General features: G+C 44.9%; 1 protein-coding gene and 1 pseudogene across 2 annotated transcripts; one reads left to right on the forward strand and one right to left on the reverse strand.

The window, feature by feature from the left end:
* The first annotated feature begins 2782 nt into the window (after positions 1–2782).
* Positions 2783–7567, forward strand: LOC136458476 (uncharacterized). 2 transcript variants are annotated; one of them, XM_066458416.1, is made up of 7 exons: positions 2783–3039; positions 3144–3339; positions 3877–4000; positions 4260–4612; positions 5267–6284; positions 6654–6847; positions 6919–7567. In XM_066458416.1, exons 1-7 carry the CDS (start codon positions 2891–2893, stop codon positions 7003–7005), a joined length of 2121 nt encoding a protein of 706 aa, XP_066314513.1. In that variant the 5' UTR covers positions 2783–2890; the 3' UTR covers positions 7006–7567. The 2 variants fall into 2 exon arrangements, with proteins under 2 accessions (XP_066314513.1, XP_066314514.1); XM_066458417.1 differs by having other exon boundaries at positions 5267–6266.
* Positions 7568–9393: 1826 nt separating this feature from the next.
* Positions 9394–12938, reverse strand: LOC136460752 (glutathione S-transferase T3-like; annotated as a pseudogene).
* Between the last annotated feature and the right edge of the window lie 6062 nt (positions 12939–19000).

The following is a 19000-nucleotide window of genomic DNA, read 5'->3' on the forward strand; positions in this document are numbered from 1 at the left end:
AACCTAAAATATTTCACATAACACTTCATAAGTATCATGTCAATATTCAAAGATAATAATGAAACATCTCTCTTATACTACTTGAACATCCATAAACATATCGTAGAACATCAGTTGTATAGTATACGAACATCATATATATAGTACATGAACATCAGTGATAAAGAGTAAAAACTATGTAACAGGAAAAGAACAAAATTCGATTGTAGTTAAATAAAATAAGAAGAAAAAGGGAAATAAAATGATAAAGAAAGAACAAAAATTCAAAATAATATTTGATGTAGACTAGGTCCGATCTTTCAAAAGGTATGATAGCGTCGATTGGTGGAGACTCGACGTTCACGATCTAGGCTTCGAACCAAGATTGATTCAGACCCCCGCAACCATTACACCACTGCTCCGTTGGTTATCAACCATACAAATGTGATTGACCTCGTCAAGAAGACTTTCCTATAAGCGAATTGAAAACACAAGCAAGAACGGGATGAACACAATCTGAAATTACAAATAAATATGAGGCTTATGATAATGAGAAGGAGTTCAAGTCTTTATTCGAAAGGACTAATTGCCACAGACGAACAAGATCAAGAACTGAGGTCCTGGTTCACAGCAAGCAGCCTTAGCGGTACAGTTGCAGCAAAACGATGTCTGTTTCATAAGGAAATCCAGAACTAAATAAAACCCAAACCCTAAGGAGAGCGACAGCTGCTATTTATAGAGTATTGGGCGTCACCCCCTGGATGCGTCCCTTAATAGGCCCAAACACGATACACAGTCCAACAGACCAAAAGACGGTGTCGCAGTACCCTGGCAGATTCTAGACGCTGACTTGTTTTGATGATTTCCGTTGATTCCGAAGGTCTTTTGACATGAAACCACTTGGATTGGCTTCCTTATCAAATTAGTTTTTTAACTATATGTGGATCGTCGAAAACGGAGTCCGAATACGTCCTAGTGACCAGTTTAAGACAGACTGGTCCTGAAGACCGAGGCAGACTCGAACTTAAGTTACTTTGGGCCTCCACCTCGTGGATTCGAACCGAATTTGCCTCGGACATCCTTCTTGACTTGTACATCCTTGCTGGCCTCCTACCCCTGCATACCATGCGCCAAACATGATCATATGCATAGGTGTAATGTCATCATCAATATTGAAAGGAAAAAACAAAAAAACACAAAAAAACACAAAATGTATAATAGAACATCACATGATACATATATCATTGAACATCCTATGTATACGATGTGAACATCAGAAAATACATCATAGAACATCGCATGTATACTACGTGAACATCACATATATACTGCATGAATATCACAGAGTACATCATAGAACAACACATGTATACTGCGCGAATATCACAAAGTACATCATAGAACATCACATATATATTACGTGAACATCACATGTATACTGTATTAATATAACAAGTACATCATAGAACATCACATATATAATACGTGAGCATGATAAAATAAATCTTAGAACATCACAAGTATACTACATGAACATCACGTATATCTTAAAATAAAATGAGTAAACGATAAAATTATTAAAGTAAATAATTAGAGTAAAATAACAAAAAAATAAAACTTAAATAGCAAATGCTAAACATACAAAAAATAAACAAATAACTTAAATAAGATAAGAAAAAAAGATCACATGCATACTACACAAAATATGACATGTATCTCATGTAACATATGAAATAAAAAAACAAAAAAGTAAAAAAGTAAAGCATGAAAATGATTAAAAATAACAAACAATTAGAGTAAAAGAAAAATAGAAAATGAAAAACAAAATGAAAAAAATCAACATGAAACATAAAAAGAGAAAAGAGAAGTAAATAAAGGAAAATAAAGCACATGAAAACAAAAAATGAAATTAAAAATAATTAATTAGGGCAAAAGAAAAATGAATAAAATAAAGATAAAAATATAAAAAATGAAAAGATGAATAAAAGGCCATAAAAGGAAAAAGAAAAATAAAAAAAGTTATCAACGAGCGGAAAGGAAATACATCGTAGCATCATAAATGTATACTTACGTGAACAATATATGTATCTCATGAAATAGTAGAAATAAACATATAAAAATAATAAAAATGGATATAAAGCTAAAATGTAAAAAGAAATGAAAATAAGAAAATCTATAGAAAGTAGAAAAGAAAAGAGAAAGAAAAAAATAGAATAAAAGAAAGAATAATAAACAAATATAATAGAATAGAATAAAAAAGGAAAGAATCGAAAGATAAAAAGATAAAGAAATGAAAATAAGAAATAAAATATCACCGAAACAAAAAAGAAACTGAAGCAAGCAAACGAAACCAAGAAAAGGCATCATACATACGTACTTGTATATATATATGTTGCTGCAGGAAGTGGACCGCTAGTCACTTGGGCCTTGGCGAATCGGCGGGCCGTCGCTACAGGAGCGCTAAGTCGCTAACAGAAACATCACGTTCTCGCTCGTGGGAAGGTGGGGTCGGCGGCAAGGCTGCTGCAGCGGCTTTCCGCGGGGAAAAGGGTAAGTGGGGAACCAATGAACCTAAAACACACGTCTCGAGTCTCATTTCTCAAACTAGTTTTCTTTTTTAGCAAAATTTCTCAAACTAGTTGGAGAAAACGTGTCTACGCAAACAGTGGGAACACAAAGCCCAACTAAAACTACGACGCGAAAACGGCCCAACAACTTCAGAGCCCAAGACCAGGTGGTACGTCACACGTCAGCGTTCGTCTGGCCCGGATGCGGCCCTCTTCCCGTGTACCCCCTCCTGCGTGTAGTGGCAGGCACCAGGCAGCATTCAGCTGCAGCAGCTTGGAAGCACGAATCGCCACCCCACCCCCATCGTCGTCTTCCCCGCCGATCCCCGCCCCGCGCCACCTCTATGGCCGCCGGCGGAGGCGGAGGTGGGGACATCAGCGCCGACTCGGAGCGGCGCCTCAAGAAGGCCATGGACAAGCTCTACCACTTCCCCAAGCCTAAGTCGAGTAACACCGGCGGCTCCAAGCCCTCTTCGTCGGCCTCGGCTCCAAGGTCCTGCCCTAATCTTTTTTGCTCGCGCCTCTTGTGTGCTTCTCTCTCTCTTATTTATTATGCGCTTTGATTTGATGTGCGTTTGATCTGATCTGACGCGGCAGCTCCGGGAGAGCGGTGGGGAAAGCAGCGGCGGAGGCGGCTAGAAGGCTCGGGGTGGTGCGCGGGTCGCGGCTCCCGCCTCAGCTGTCGGCCATGTCAGCGATCTCGCCGCCACCGCCGTGCCGCCCCTGGGACCGCGCCGACCTGATGCGTCGGCTCGGGTCATTCAAGGCCATGACCTGGTTCGCCAAGCCCAAGGTACATTTTACTTACACATTTTTACCCTTATAATGTTGCTTGTTGGATTGGTGGCATTCAAGTGGGCACTGGCCATTGATTTTGAGAAACTTTTAAGTCCTCTGTGGAGAATGTTTGGGGGTACTGAATGTAGTTTTTGGTTAAAGCACGTTAAAATATAAAATGCAATTGAAAATCTGGTAGCAGGTGCCTTGTAAGTGCATAGATTTTTACCATGGGTGTATATATGGTGAAATTTTGATCATAATCGCTGTTTTTTTGTTTTCGCGTGGGTGCGCCCGCACCCGCTGCTACCTATAGTTCCGCCCCTGTTCGGGGTGCTTGCCTTGTAGGTGTGGAAATTTAAGCTGGAACCATGTTGAAAATTTAATCCTAGTATTGGTTTTTCAAATTTTTGTGGGTGCATCCTCACCCACAAGCTACAACGTAGCTTCGCTACTGATTATGTGTATGGTTTAGTTGAGAACTGGTGATTGTGCATTCAGGTGAAGTATCTGCAGTTTGTAGTAGTGGTTGATAACTACTTGCTTTCTTCAGGTTATTAGTCCTGTTAACTGCGCAAGAAGAGGATGGACTAACATTGAGCCGGATGTTATAACATGTGAAGCTTGTGGGGCACGACTCCTGTTCTCCACTCCTTCCTCGTGGACAACACAGCAAGGTCTGCATTTTATACTATGTTAACCTGTGCATTTCATCTCAAACGATGAGTCTATGATTGAAGAAGACAATATTTTTTGTGTGCTCTTCTTGTTGTTGGGTATACGTTACAGATAACTTCTGTGTAGTGATGATTTATGAACGGTTATAAAACATCCCATTTTTATCTGTAAGAGAGCGTATAGGCTTCATTTACCTGCTTGATATGGTATTCCTGTTTATATTTTGTTTTTATTTATTGAGAGCTGTGTTTTGTGCAGTTGAAAAGGCTGCTGCTGTTTTCAGCCTGAAGCTGGACACTGGGCATAAACTACTGTGCCCGTGGATTGATAACATATGTGATGAATCACTTGCTTTATTTCCACCAACACCGCCTCCTGTTTTAGTTGGGAACTACTATGAGCTTTTGTCCTCTCTGCTGCGACTTTTAGCATTCCCAAGAATTTCCTGCTCTTCTCTTGAGACCATGAAAAAGAGGAGTCCACAGCTAGAGCAGTTCCTATCCGAACCATTCTCTTCATCAGTTGTTCTCAAAGGGGGATTTATGCTTACTGAGGACTCTACAATTAAGGATTCGGATGGTGCCTTTCAAGACGCTGACACATATTATCAGGTAATTCTCTTCATCTATTTGTGGAGTTGCTGACTTGCTATGAGATTTTTCTTGTTATGTTCATGGGAACCATATGACTTTTAGCGTGGTGATATAAGTATCTGATATTAACCACAGACAATGTTCATATGCAACTTTCTATTGTGGATTTGCGGTATTACCCTAACTGAATAAACCGTGCTTAGTTAAAACCTATTAACGGCTATTACTCTATCATGTTAAAACCTTGTGTGCCGTATGCAGTGAAATGTGTTTCATAGTTCGTTTCTTCTTTGTTGGCTGTAGGTCTGATTTGAAATAATATTGTGCTATTAGGGAAATTTAACAATACTCTCATGAAGCAAATTTCGACCTATAAATATCTGGTGTTGCTTCAAAATAGTAATGGCAATATGATATTTGTTAAGTTCTAAATGAAATAGTCAAAGATAGTGAGTCCAACTGTATCTTTAAGAACTTGATTATGTCTGTAGGAAGCTTCTTTGCTGTGTTCATTGGAATTAGATCCTTGTATCTGGATTGACATTCCATATTAGTACATGAAGATATGCTTTGTTCCTTTACTTATTGCCTTTTATTTTTGTAATTTCACTTTGCATTCCTGCATCAAATCATCCATCTATCTTTCCAATTTAACACTTAACTTTGTAGCAGGCACTTAAGATAATAAGTTTGTGTGGATGGGAACCCCGCCTACTTCCTTATGCTATTGACTGTGGAACTGAGTTTCTTTCAGATGCAAACTCTACCTCTAAATTGGCTCAACCAGAGCAATCAAGTAAGACAATGGAGGATCGGGTCATATTTTACTCACCTGATGATGCTAATGGTGCTCGACCATCTGCTGATGTTAATCAAGAAGATCAGCATTATGATCCATTATCAGTTGTTTTAGATTGCCAATTTTGTGGTGCATGTGTGGCCTTGTGGCCCTTTTCTCTTGTACAACGACCTCATCAACTCTTTAAGCTGATTTCAGATTCTAATAGACAAGATGACCAGGATAATGGACATGCCAACGTAGTCGGTGGAGTAGGACATTCAAAGGATGCCAACATTGGTTTTAATTTCACCATTGCTGGGGGTCCTCCACCAACTAGACAAAGTTTCCGACCAAAAGTTTCATTTCCTGTCGTTAGTCGACATTTGAAAGCTGACTTGAACTCCCGTGTGAATTTGCTTTCCTCCGCAAGTGATAGCCACATGGTTCCTGTTGCTTCGGATGCTTCAGGTTCCATGAAACGTAAAAGAAGCACAGATGAACCTCATTTGTTGGAAGGTGATACCGATGATGTTGATACATCCACCATAGGGGCAAAGCATGACCAGCCAGGAGAAAATTCTGAAAAGAGCATACCAAACTCGGTAGTGAGCACTGAACAGAAACAAGGTGGTTCACATTCCAATACAGATAAGGATACCAAATTGGATGAAGCTTCCAATGTAGAGCAACCAGAAACAAGTTCTTCAAGAAAAAGTATAACAAGATCAGATGCAGCTGTTGATCAACATGGATTGGAACCTAGATTTTGCTCAGTTCAGGGTACGAGTGAAGAACCTTCTAATGGAGTGACCCTAACAGAGACGCATGCAAACAATTCCAGGCCAACTGAGGTCAGCGCAATCACAGAATCATTAATCAACAGGGAAAAAGGTGTGTACATACCTCCAGGTAAAGAACTCATTTCTGTGTAGTTGTTACAGTTGAAAGGATTGAAGTAGCTTGTTATCACCCAACTTTCATGATACTGTAATAAGGCTATAATTAGCACATTCAAAGTAATAGCTGTTTAGCACAGAATGTATGTGCTGCTACAACAGTGCTGAGTTTTCTTTTTATCTCGTGGCAGCAAAAAAATATTTATCTCACTACTGTAGACTGAAGACTATGCACACATACTATGTTTCTCATTCTTTTTTGTGTTTCTTATTTGTTAGTCTAGTTGAGTAATGTGTTTTAAATTCTTCATCGGTGTCCTCCGTGTCCATCACAGTTAGCTCTCCTCAAATCCTAACTGTGAATTTATGCTTTCTGTGACAGAAAAACAAGGACTGTATGACAGAATGAATGAGTTTGATCCTATCAAGCAGCACCGGACATTCTGCCCTTGGATTTCCCCTGATTACGGCGAACCCTTGCCTGGATGGAGGCTGACTCTCTCGGCATTACTTGCTCAGGACAAAAGATCTGATGGGGACTTGCAAGTGGAGGTTCAGACCAGCCTTCTCGATGAGGTAGGTGCTTTCATTGAATCATGCATTGTATATCTAGAACGCAATCTCACAGTTGGTTTTCTATGATTCAGGAGGATGACCCTCTTACCACTGTTAGAAAGCTTTTCATGACACCACCTCCAAAAAGGAGGAGGATACATCAATCCGAAAAGAGCTGAGAAGTGAACTGTATCCACTTGTTGGGAAATCTGGGGTCAAACTCATACGGTTAGACATATCAAGGGGCAGAAGTGCAGAACAAGAATGGCATATGAATTGAATATTTTGCTTGGGGGCAGCAGCAGGGAAAAGGATTTATGACTTGGTTAATTGTTCCAGGACGATACTGCCATCGTAGAAGCCATTGTTGTGGTGGTTAAGGACAGGGGCGGGCCCAGCTATATTCAAGGGTATTCAGTTGAATACCCAATTTTTTTGGCAAGAAAATTTATAGATACAGTGTTTATGTGTATATGTATTGGAAAGAAGTGACGACGGCCGGCGCGGGGCTGCCGGGTCTGCAGCCGCGCACTCAAGCATGAAGCAGCGTTGTTGACTGCGTGGGGCTGGGGGCCAGGGCATCCGGGGCTGCTGCCTGCTAGCCACTGCGGCCGCACGCGGGGCTGCAACCGAGCTATCGAGCAGCGGTGACAGGGACTCCGGGAGCAGCCAAGCAACGTGCACAGCAGCAGCTGACGCTCAATTGCTGAGTGTATCCTTATCAAAAATTTTTTTTGCTGAGTTTAACTGTATAAGTTTTCTTATTCCTCTATATGACTATGTATTTAATATTTTGTCGCTTTGCTATGTTGAACTATTGATATTAAAATAATTTTAAATTATGCTTAAATTCTAAAAATATATGAAAACTTGCTTTACCTATACAGTATCCTCACAAAAAAATTGCATATACGATATTATCAATTGTGATGCTAAATATTAAGCTTTGGTTGTCAAAAAAAAGTTAACATCCTTTTACATTTTGAATACCCGACCTCAAAATCCTGAGCCCGCCACTGGTTAAGGAATGTAGAAGTTGCTTACCCCTTCCCCGTTTGAAACCACCGTAGCATATATACACCATGATTTCGTAGCATAGTAATGTTGTTAACTTGTTATAGTGCATTCTTTATATTGCTATACGAGCAGCTGTTAACTGTTAAACCCTGGGGGAATTTTGATTGGCGAAAGTGAAATTGTTTGACGCCTTTGCTGGCTGATTGACCTGGAACTGCTTAAAGATCTGATCGGCTTGAACGATATATAGATTCTGCCATTCAACAGCCTACAATGAATCAGTTTGGAAGGGTTTGGAAACAGATCTGCTGTGCGCGTGTCTTCAAGAGAAAAAAATAAAATAAAACAAATGCATGTGCCGTGCTGCACCACCGCATGGCTTCTTCAGGCCAATAGCGTGCAGCTGCAGAAACGATACTCAGCGACATGCCAATCGCATTGGGGTGATTGGTGTCCGCCTCGTGTTGTGCCTGTATTCCCTCGTAACCAATGGCGGCTCAGAGCCTGAGACAGTTTGAGGACGACCAGCTGCCCGTTTTATTCGACCTTGCTGAAACCATCGACGCAAGTTTTCAGCCGGTTTCAGCGACAGAAATTGTCAAGCCTTTTGTCATCCAGACCAGATCTAGCTTGGTTCTGAATGTTGGGCCAGGCTGTCTGGACCGGTCTAGCTAGAAGTAGCCCAACCTCGCCAAAAACGAGCAAGCTATTCGTTACGTTACGGATGGCGATGGATTGGTTACCGCAGATTTGTTTTGAATTGCGATATACAAGAGGAGAACAGAAGGATTGTTCCGGAAGTAAAAGTGGCAGGAAAAGTGGAAAACGGATAAAATGTGTAGCCTATTTTGGTAGTCTCGCAGACAGATGTATCAAAAAGATAACGACGTTAGATAATGTGATTGCTGATCAAGAATAATCCCAACGGCTGCATGCTCACACGTACGCGGTCAGAACTCAAACGACCTCGGCGTGTGAATAGCTCTATCTGGATCCAGAGGGTTCAAATTAGGATTTGACTCCTCACACAACACACTACAGGATTTTGGCATTGATGCTTGATGGTAACAAATTTATTGCCGTGACAAGAAAGATACAACATGGCGGATTAAGGCATGTACAACCCACAGACAGTGGTCCGTCTATAAGCACCTCGATTCTATCATACAGACGAGTATAAAGACAAGTCATACAACCCACAGACAGAGGGTCCGTCTCTAAACTGTTTAATGCTTTGCATGTAGTTATGATCAACTATAAATAAATTTTGTATACCATTGTGTGGCTATTTAATAGAAAATGTATCAAGGATAAATAAGAGCAACATGATTACACTCACTAATGCTTCAGTTACGCATGTGAGATATTTAACTGGGAAATTCAGATAGCAGTAACATGGTCACACAAAAATTTAACTGGGAAGCATTCAGATACCAATCACATGTTCACACAGAAAGATAACATAAATTTAACTAGGAAGCATTCAGATAGCAGTCACTAGTAGATCACATTCAGATAATAACTCAACCACCAACTGCCGCCAAAAGCCAACTACCGACTCTTTCTTCATCTTCTAGTCGTTAGAATGGAACTTCTCCCCATTTTCTTTTTCTATCCGCTGAACTCATCGTCCACCTGTATATATACAAACAACACAGCAAGGTTAGGACCACATCTATTCTAGTGCTTGGGTAATGCATTCTGTTGATTCAGTTAAAGGTAAATGAGCAGAAGTCAGATTCCTATTGGAAGAATGTAGCTGAAGAGTTCAATTCCACATTGCCTCCAGATAGAAGGTGATCAGCAAAGCAGTGCAAAAGCCACTGGGGCATAATTAGCAAGCCTATCAAGCATTTCAGTGGTGTGTATTCTCAAGCAATAAAGTGTAAATCATTTACATTTGAATATTTATGGAAAAAAAAACTCAAGGATCAACCCAAGTGGTGTTGAGTTATAGAGGATGGTGACCACAACAAAAGAACCAAAAATTCTGAGCAAAAGACCCAAGTGGTGTTGAGTTATAGAGGATGATGATTTACTAGCTCTGTATAACAAAAGTAACAGATATGACCAATTCTGTTTTCAGAAAAAATTCACCAAAGCAAACACACATGACCAATTCTGTTTTTAGAAAAAAAAAATCATATGCTAATGGAAGCAACAGATATGATTTTCCTGAAACTATGAAGAGGCAAGTGCATTGTGATTACAGCAAACATAGATAGCAGCTGAAATTACTGTAAATCACAGTAGATAGCACAGGTTGCTCAAGTTACCTGTTCAGTCACTTTTAGGAAAAAGGGCCTTCCTAAGACACTTCATGGCAGCAACTCGCTCCGCCTTTTCAACATCGGACATTGAACTTGTATCTTGTAAGATGAGGCTGTTATAAGCCTCCATCATCTTTGATTCTTTCTCAAGCATCTTTCCCTTTTTGTCTCTTGTGCAGTAAGGTGGACAATTTTTGTGGTCTCAAGCTTCTCAGATGATAGCTTCTGCTGCAGTTCCAATATCTTCATACGGTTTGCATTTGTTTCCTCCTGGAATTTGCCTAATTTGTCTAGATCAATAGCAGATTCCTTTGAGTTACCATTATCTTCACTGCTGGAGCCTTTTGACTTGCCTTTTGCAACTAGAGCTGCATTTTTAGCTGCCTTCTGACCCATTGGTCGATTTGGCATCTCTTCCAAACTTTCATCATTTTTCTGATCCCTTTCTTCTTCAAGGTGAAATGATTTCCTTTTACGTGCATTCCTCAGCTCTTCATTGTATGTTTTCCACTTTGATACTTCTCGACAAATTTTTCAAACCTCAATCCCAACAAAGGGTCCTAGTTTTGCATCTTTGTTGTCCTTCACATAGAACTTGTGGGCTGCATCAATCCACATTTGATCAGAATATCCACTTGTAAATACTCTGCGAGCCTTTACATAAGCACATTCAAAGAGGTCCGTCCACCTATTAATCTTGTGCCATCTATCCTTGCATTGCTTCAGATTTCTCTTTCGAAGTGGTGGGGTAGTCTTGTTGTAGGATTCAACAACCTCACCCCAATACTGGTTACCACCCTTATCGGCTCCACAGGTAGAGTCTGTTGAATGTTCTATCCAAGCGCTCATCAATCTAAGATCCTCTTCCTCTGTCCATAGGATCCTCTTCTCAGTCCTAACATTGTCGTTGTCAAGTAATATTTCTACTTCAGGCTGTGAACTTGCATCATTGTTGGTGGACAGTGGTCTATTCAAAGGGCTGTTGTGAATAGGTGCACCAACCAAATGAAAGTTGTGTGGCTGATTTCCGAAGTAGCTCATGAAACCACCAGATGGACGTGGGTCTTTGTCCCTGCATGAAACAAACAATAACAATCATCTATCCAATATATGTTATTCTTCTACTGGATCTTAAACAATGATTGTAAATTGAAAAAATCACAAACCAGGAGAAGAGGGATTACCATGATACAGGAGAAGAGGGATCACTGCCGGCCGCATCAAACTAGGCTTGAGACGGTGAATGAGGGAACAGAAATCCATCTATGCTGGGGAAGCCACCAATGCTGGATCCATCAATGGAGGATGGCGCCGTCGCCGCGCCCTTGCCGACACCACCGGTGGTTGGGCGGGTCCCTGCTGCTGCTGAGCTGCCGCCACGTCCGAGAGAGCGGGTCGTCTACGCCGAGCTGCCACCACGACCAAGAGATAGAGCCATCGGCGCCGAGAAGCCGTCTGCACAAAGAAGCTCTTCCAGTCTAACACATTCAGTTGGGTATAATACAGAATTCAGAAAATCATGCAACAATCATGTAAGAGCTGTTTCAGCAAATTGATAGCTCGGTTCACATTTAGGAAATAGCAACACATTTAGGATCAAGTTCACAGAAACTTAAGGAACTTAACTGAATCTTATCTAAAAACACAACTGAAACTTAGCAGTACTGCTACTTACTGAACACCCCTAGAACTCAACTGAAACTTAACTGAATAGAGTACTAATACTTAAATGACAAACATACACACATCACTGAAATGAGAAACCAGCAGAACTGAAATGAGAAACTAGCAGAACTAAAATGACAAACCATGGTGAAAACATGAAGCTGTGCTTTCGATAATATGAAAGTCAGTATCTGTGCCCCTAAAGTTAAACATGGTTTTCAACTGTAGTAACAAACAGCAACATGTATATATGCAACGAACAACTATATATGACATGGTCCAAATTTCATTTTCATTCCATATTTTCAGTGGAAAAAATATAAGACTCTAAAGCAATCAAGACTACTCAAATTAGTAATTAACTAGATAGAAAAAGGATGCATATATAGTGTAGACATTTTTCAAATCTAAGGAGATGATGCAACTACTCGCTTCGCCGGAGACGCATTTCGTCGAACACATGAAAGGCAGGAACTGTGATGGCACAGGCCATACTAAGCCTAGGCGCCTGGCATCAGTCACCGATCACCATAACTATTAGCAAGCAAATAGATGATGTTCCTTGAGTAGCAGACTGGAAGCACTTTATGCTCAATTTAACCAAACCAATAATTAATGATGCAATTGCAAAAGCAAATAGGTGATGTTCCTTGAGTAGTAGACTGAAATGGGAAGCCACCTCCGTTGGATCCGTCGTCAATGGAGACTGGCGCCGTTGTCGTGCCCTCGTCGACGCCAATGGAGGTTGGGCGGGTCGTTGCTGCTGTGGAGCCGCCACCACGTCCACCACGACCGAGAGAGTGGGCCACCAGCACCGCGCCGCCACCAAGCCCAAGGGAGAGAGCCCCCAGCGCCGAGCCACCACCACGACCTAGGGTTTGGGCTAGGGCCGCCGCTGCCGCATCCAACGCCAAAGCTGTGGATCCCTTCTTCTTCCTAGCTCCGACCGGTGTAGACATCTCTGCAGCACCCAAATCGAAGGCGAGGAGGGCAAGGTGGAGATGGATGAGAGAGACTGGGGAAAGTGACGAACTGGAGCACCTGTGAGGGAGATATGGCGGGCGGAGATGATTTGGCGCGGAAACTTCCCGCGCGCCCAAATCATCGCTGCTCTCGCGCGCGCCGAAGGCTGTTGCCCACGCGAGATCCGGGCGCGCCATCGCCTCTAGACGATGAGGCCGTACAACGGAGCCTCGGACGTCTCTTCCGTCTAGGAGCACGGGACAAGCCCATCGCCTCGCGAGGCGACGGGGCGCTCGTCTTTCCGCTACATTGGGGGGGTTTCTGCAAAATTGTCATCAAAGAGACAGGAAAAAGACGTCCGTTGTACGTGCCCTTAGTAGTACATGTACAAAGCCAGCTAAGAAAGATTTACCGGGGCTCAGACTCTTGGATGGATAAGATAAGATAAAATGATTTATTGTTATTGGTACTAGTGTTTATCCTAATAAAACAACTGCCATTATACCGTGGATAGGAATAGGATAGGATGTAGGGACATCGGCAGAGTAGGATCATGTCTGGGGATAACAACCACCCTGTTCGTTTGGGCTTGTTTGGCTGAAAAATTATGACTGAAAGTATTGTTGGCTATAAATGTCCATGCAGCCCGAAGCACGATGGCACGGCACGAAGTCCGCTTTTTAAGCCCGACACGAGCACGGCACGGCCCGATGGTCAGCGGGCCCGGGCTGGCACGACCCGAGGGAGCAGGCCATGCCTGGGCCACTGCTCAGGCCCGTGGGCTGGCACGGCACGGCCCAGCTTGCGACGGTCGGTCCGGTAGTGGCCCGGCCTCCCCCCTCACCCTCCTCACTCCTCCCCTCCCCGCGGCCTAGCATGGCCCACCATCCTTCCCCCTCATATAAGAGCGCACGCCACCACGGTCAACGGACGCTCCCGGCTCCCTCCAACGCCGCACTCGCTCCTCTCCCCTCTGCGCACTCAGCCACTCGCTCCTCTTCCTCTCCACCACGGACGCTCCCGGCTCCCTCCCCTTCCCTCAAATCGGGCGAGGGCGTGAGGCCGTGAGGCGAGCGTGCTCCCTTCCCTCCACCCGCGCAACCCCCTCCCCACGAGGCCACTACGCACTCGCTCCTCTCCTCTCTGCGTCGCGGACGCTCCTGGCTCCTTCCCCTTCCCTTGCATCAGGCGAGGCCGTGAGGCGAGCGTAGACATGGGACGCTCTCGCGCAGCACGGCAAGCTCGCTAGCGGCCACTGCCATCTCCCACTACTCGTGCTGGGACCGAGCTCTGCCCTGATGCCAGATCCGATGTCAAGGGCCAAGGGCAAGCTCGCCGTCAGCCACTGCCATCTCCCGCTGCTCATGCTTCCTCCCCTTCCCCCTCTCTCTGGCTACTCGTGTTGGCCCTGAGCTCCGCCCCGATGCCAGATCCGGCCTTCTACGCCCTCGATCCGGCCAGACTGCCGCGGATCTGTCAGCTACTTCGCCGGACTCGCCTCCTCCGCCAACTACTTCACCGGATCTGGCATCAAGCGACCCGGGGGGAGCTCGCCGGCGGCCGTCGCCACCTCCACTCCTTGCCTCCCCCTCCTCTTTGTCGCATTTGGTGGGCCTCGGGCCGGCCCGACCTGCTAAAAAGGTCGAGCTCATCGGGCTAGCCCGGCACGAAAATTGGCCCGACAGGCCATGGCTGGGCCGTCGTCCAGGCACGATGGACTGGTGTGGCACGGCCCGGTGGCCCGATGGGCCCTTCTGTGCCGTGCCCTATCGGGCCGTGCCAAGCACAGGCCCATGCCGTGCCGGACCAGGCTGGCCTGTTGGCCATCCATACTGTTGGTTGATTTGGTGTGAGAGAAAAATATTATTCGCTGGCTAGAAAAGTATGGCTTATAAGCCAAACAAGCCCAAGCGAACAGGGTGAACATTTATGCGCCAATGCAAATTTACTATGACTATAACCATATACGCCTAGCCTAGATTAGCAGTAATAATTCGAGATTACATCGGCCTCCTTCATCTTGCTGATCAAGTCATAGCTTGTAACGGTTTTACATGCCACATGTCAAAAACCCCCCATGTCTGAATAGTTCTCTGGATATCTATCCTCCAGGCTCCAGCGCATGCGCATTTACTCCACGCACACCAAAACCGTTTGGAGCCACTGCCCCATGGGCCCTCCAACCATCCGGTCCCACGCGCCAGCTTCTGCCCCACGCCGTATGATATGATCAGGGTAACACGAGGAATAACCACAGGGCTATCTGGATAAGCACACACGCGCCGACGCCGACGCAACCGATTTTTTTTTCATCTTGACCCATTTTTGAAAGTTTCTCACAAATAGACCTCTGGCGGAAAGAATTTAGAAAATGGAACCTTAGCTCGGTGCCATTGATGCTGGGTCGAACTAACACGTCTCGGCGCCAGCCTCTCTAGCGCTGAGCTCCTGGGCAATGACATGGCACCAAGCTCAGCGCCAGTCACTCTGGCGCCGTAGATCTTGGCGCCGAGCTCGGCGCTAGAGCGACTGGCGCCAAGCCTTTAATACCTATGGCCCGCGCCTCTCTTCCTCTTCCTCTCTCACCCTAGGATAGCCAAGCTCTGCGTCGCCGCCGCTGCCCGCGCCCTTCCTCCACCGGCCGCCCACGCCACGCCCGCGCCCGCGCCCGCGCCCACGCCGATCAGCGCCACGCCGCGCCCGCGTCCCACGGCCGCCCGAGGCCACCCCACGCCGTGCCCCAGCAGACGGCCCGTGCCCCGCCTTGCCGTGGCCCGCCTTGCCACCCTCCACTGCCGGCCTCGTCCCGCCTTGCCGCCCTCCATCACCGCCCTCGCCCGCGGCCGCTGTGCCTCCCGCGCCCATCGAGCCAGACTCACCATGCGGAGCCCAGGGCATCCCGCGCCCGCCACGTGCCACCGCTGCCATCGGCCACGCCACCGTCGACCCCGCCACCTGCAGCAGCCAGTCGTGCCACCGCCGGCCCGGATCGTCGGCCTAACCCATGCCCTTCGTCCTCTACGACTCCGTCGACATCCGCGGACCAGTCGTTGGAAAGGTAAAAATTATGAATATGCAATATACCTACTTAGTTGGTATTTGTTATTTACTAGTTAATGTGATGACTCAGGTAGTTGATTTAGTTAGTGATCTAGTGAGATATATATGTCGATAGATAGAAACATAGATACATAGGTACATGGATATAGTTAGATAGCTACTTAGATATGTAGTTACATATTTAGTTAACTACATATGATCTAGCTATTTAGTAAGTACACTGTATATATATATGTAGTTATTATCTTATTTACTTAGTTTGTAGTTAGAAAGTACTTGTTAGGTACTATCTATCGTCTAATTTGGATTAAATGACATGCGTTTCGTTACGTGTTTGAACTAGATGGACAACCTAGTTACCATATATCATGGAGGCACCGTTGAAAGCGATCACTATGGATATGTTGAGTTTGTTGACATGCAAAGCGTGCCTGTGCTATTCAATGATAGGCCTTCATTTAGTGAGATGGTTGTAAGGGCTCGGGAGGAGTTGCATTGCCTTGGAGATGATGGCATTGCAGTTGATGGTGTACTGCACCTAGGTTCTCCTCCCAACATATTCAGGCGAATGATCTCAATTGGTTGTGTAGATCAGTGGGTGAACTATGTGAGATCAGCTATGAAGAGTCAGCTGCAATGTTTGGACGTGGTTGTGCATCGGGTGTTAGTCGATCCCATCCCTTATGGGTTTACCCCAGCAATAGATCATCAGGCACATATCGACCCTCCCATTCTAGAACCTTATCTACATGTGGAGATTGCACCTACGGTTCCCGATGCTCAATCTGCCCCCAATGCATTAGTTGGAGATGGTTGTCAGACTCATGTTTCTGTGGCAGATCCTCCTTATGAGATCCCTTTGACATAGAATCATCCGAGTAAGTGTCTTAACCACATGGTTTTTGGGAGCTTACCCCATTCCTTACATCTATTTCTTTCATTTTTTCCTCATTTCTCTACTGATGTTGCAGGAGACATTCTTAAGAATGTGGATGTGCCCCCTGTTGCTGCGCAAGTGCACTTTAGAGATAGATTCTATGGCTCTAATAGTGTTGAAATTATGCATGATTCGAAGCCATATGAGATGGCTAGGGCTCTTGATTCTGATGATGATCGCCCTGTTGGAGAGCTGACGGAGAGTGATGTTGAGATGATGAGGCATATCTTTTCTGGCCGCCTTGATCCTAGTGTTCACGAGTTCAATGATCTTGCTCATTCCAATCAAGCATTTGTAGAAGGACGTGATGATGAGCTCCTAGAAGCTCCTGAGGCCGGTCCTAATATGGTAATTGAGAATGGGAGGGTGTTCAATGACCTCCCTGCTTTGAAGAGGTGGTTACAGGCTTTTGCAGTGATATGAAAGAGGCCTTGCAGGGTATTGCATTCATATGTGGAGCGCCGTTACACAGTTGTGTGTGACAAGGAACGCTATCTATGGAGGGTTTGTGTAAGGAAGCAACAGGTAACCGAAAAATGAAAGATCACAAAAGTTGTCGGGCCACACAATTGTGCTGACCATGAGCTGACACTGAGGCATCGACAGCTGACATCTACCCTCATTGCCAAGCGATTGATGGGAATTTTGTAGGGAGAACCCAACATGAAAGTGAGGATAATTATCAGGACCATTGAGGCGTTGTATGGAGGATATGTGATAACTTATGGTAAAGCATGGAGGGCTAAGCAGCGAGCATGGAAGATGATATATGGGGACTAGGAGGATGGGTATGAGCAGCTGCCAATTCTTTTCAATGCAATCAAAGTGGTGAATCTAGGCATGCATTATGAGTACATCCCAAAACCTAATGCATGAAAGGATGGGAGGCAGATATTCTTTCGTGCCTTCTGGTGCTTCCCTCAGTGCGTCGAGGCCTTTAGGCACTGTCATCCTGTCTTCTCCATTGATGGTACGTTCTTGACTGGCAAATACCAGGGCACACTTCTTATAGCCATATCCTGTGATGCAAACAATAAGTTGGTTCCTTTGGCATTTGCTTTGGTTGAGAAGGAGAACAATGATAGTTGGGGATAGTTCTTGAGGCTAGTCCAGATACACGTGGTTGGGCCTGGCAGGGAGGTTGGCGTCATATCTGATAGGCACCAGGGCATACTTAATGTTGTGCGAGAGCAGATAGAGGGGTATGCACCTTTGCACCATTGTTGGTGTACTCGGCACCTTGCCGAGAACCTACTCTGGAAGGATGGTGTGAAGGGTAACTTTGATTTGTTCCAGGAGGCTACTCGACAGCTTGAGGACAAGAACTTTTTAAAAAAATTGGAGCAGGTCAGAACCGCATCAAATGTAGAAGGTAGACAATGGATCATAGGTTTGATGAGGGATTTGGAGAAATAGATGAGAGCTCACGATGCCGGTGGATGGAGGTACGAGTTTCAGTGCAGCAACATGGCAGAGTCATTCAATTAGTTGCTATTGGGGATACGTGGTATGCCTATGAATACAATTGTTCAATTCACCTTCTATAAGCTTGTTGCCTAGTTCAACGATAGACACGCTCACGCATTGCAGTTGCGGAGTGATGGAGAGATATGGGCTCCGAAACCAAAGGCACACGTAGAGAAGGCAAGAGAAAGGGCTAGCACACATGAGGTTACATGCTTTGACCATGCCACAGGGACTTATCAGGTCAAGCATAGGGGCGATACAACGTCCGATGACAAGGTCTAAGAGTCGAGGATACATGTGGTTGTCCTCCAAGATTTCAAGTGTACTTGTGGTAAACCAAGGTAGTACCACTTTCTATATTCTCATTTGGTGGCAACAGCTAGGCATCGCAACTATAATATTAAGAGGAGGATACCTCACGAGTTCAGTGTCGACACGCTTGTGCACACATGGAGCCCCCGCTTTGTGCCTTTCCAGGACCCTAGAGAGTGGCCTCCATATGATGGGCCGAAGTACATTACGGACCCAGCTTACCGTTGGAACAAGCGTGGATTAAGGCAGAGGACGAGGCATAGGATTGTTATGGATCAGATAACCGGAAGAATGAGGCGTGGGAGAGGAACTCCATTTGTTACTGACCCGAGCAGTACGAGTGCGGCAAGTGTGGTAGACTTGGCCATAATTCACAAAGTTGCCATTGGCAAATTAGTGAGGTGGGACTATTGGTTGATTTTATTATTTTATATTTGTCACATTCATTTAATTAATTATGCATGTCTCAATTTATGCTTGTAT

Source organism: Miscanthus floridulus, chromosome 6, assembly GCF_019320115.1.
Source record: "Miscanthus floridulus cultivar M001 chromosome 6, ASM1932011v1, whole genome shotgun sequence".
NCBI lineage: Eukaryota > Viridiplantae > Streptophyta > Magnoliopsida > Poales > Poaceae > Miscanthus > Miscanthus floridulus.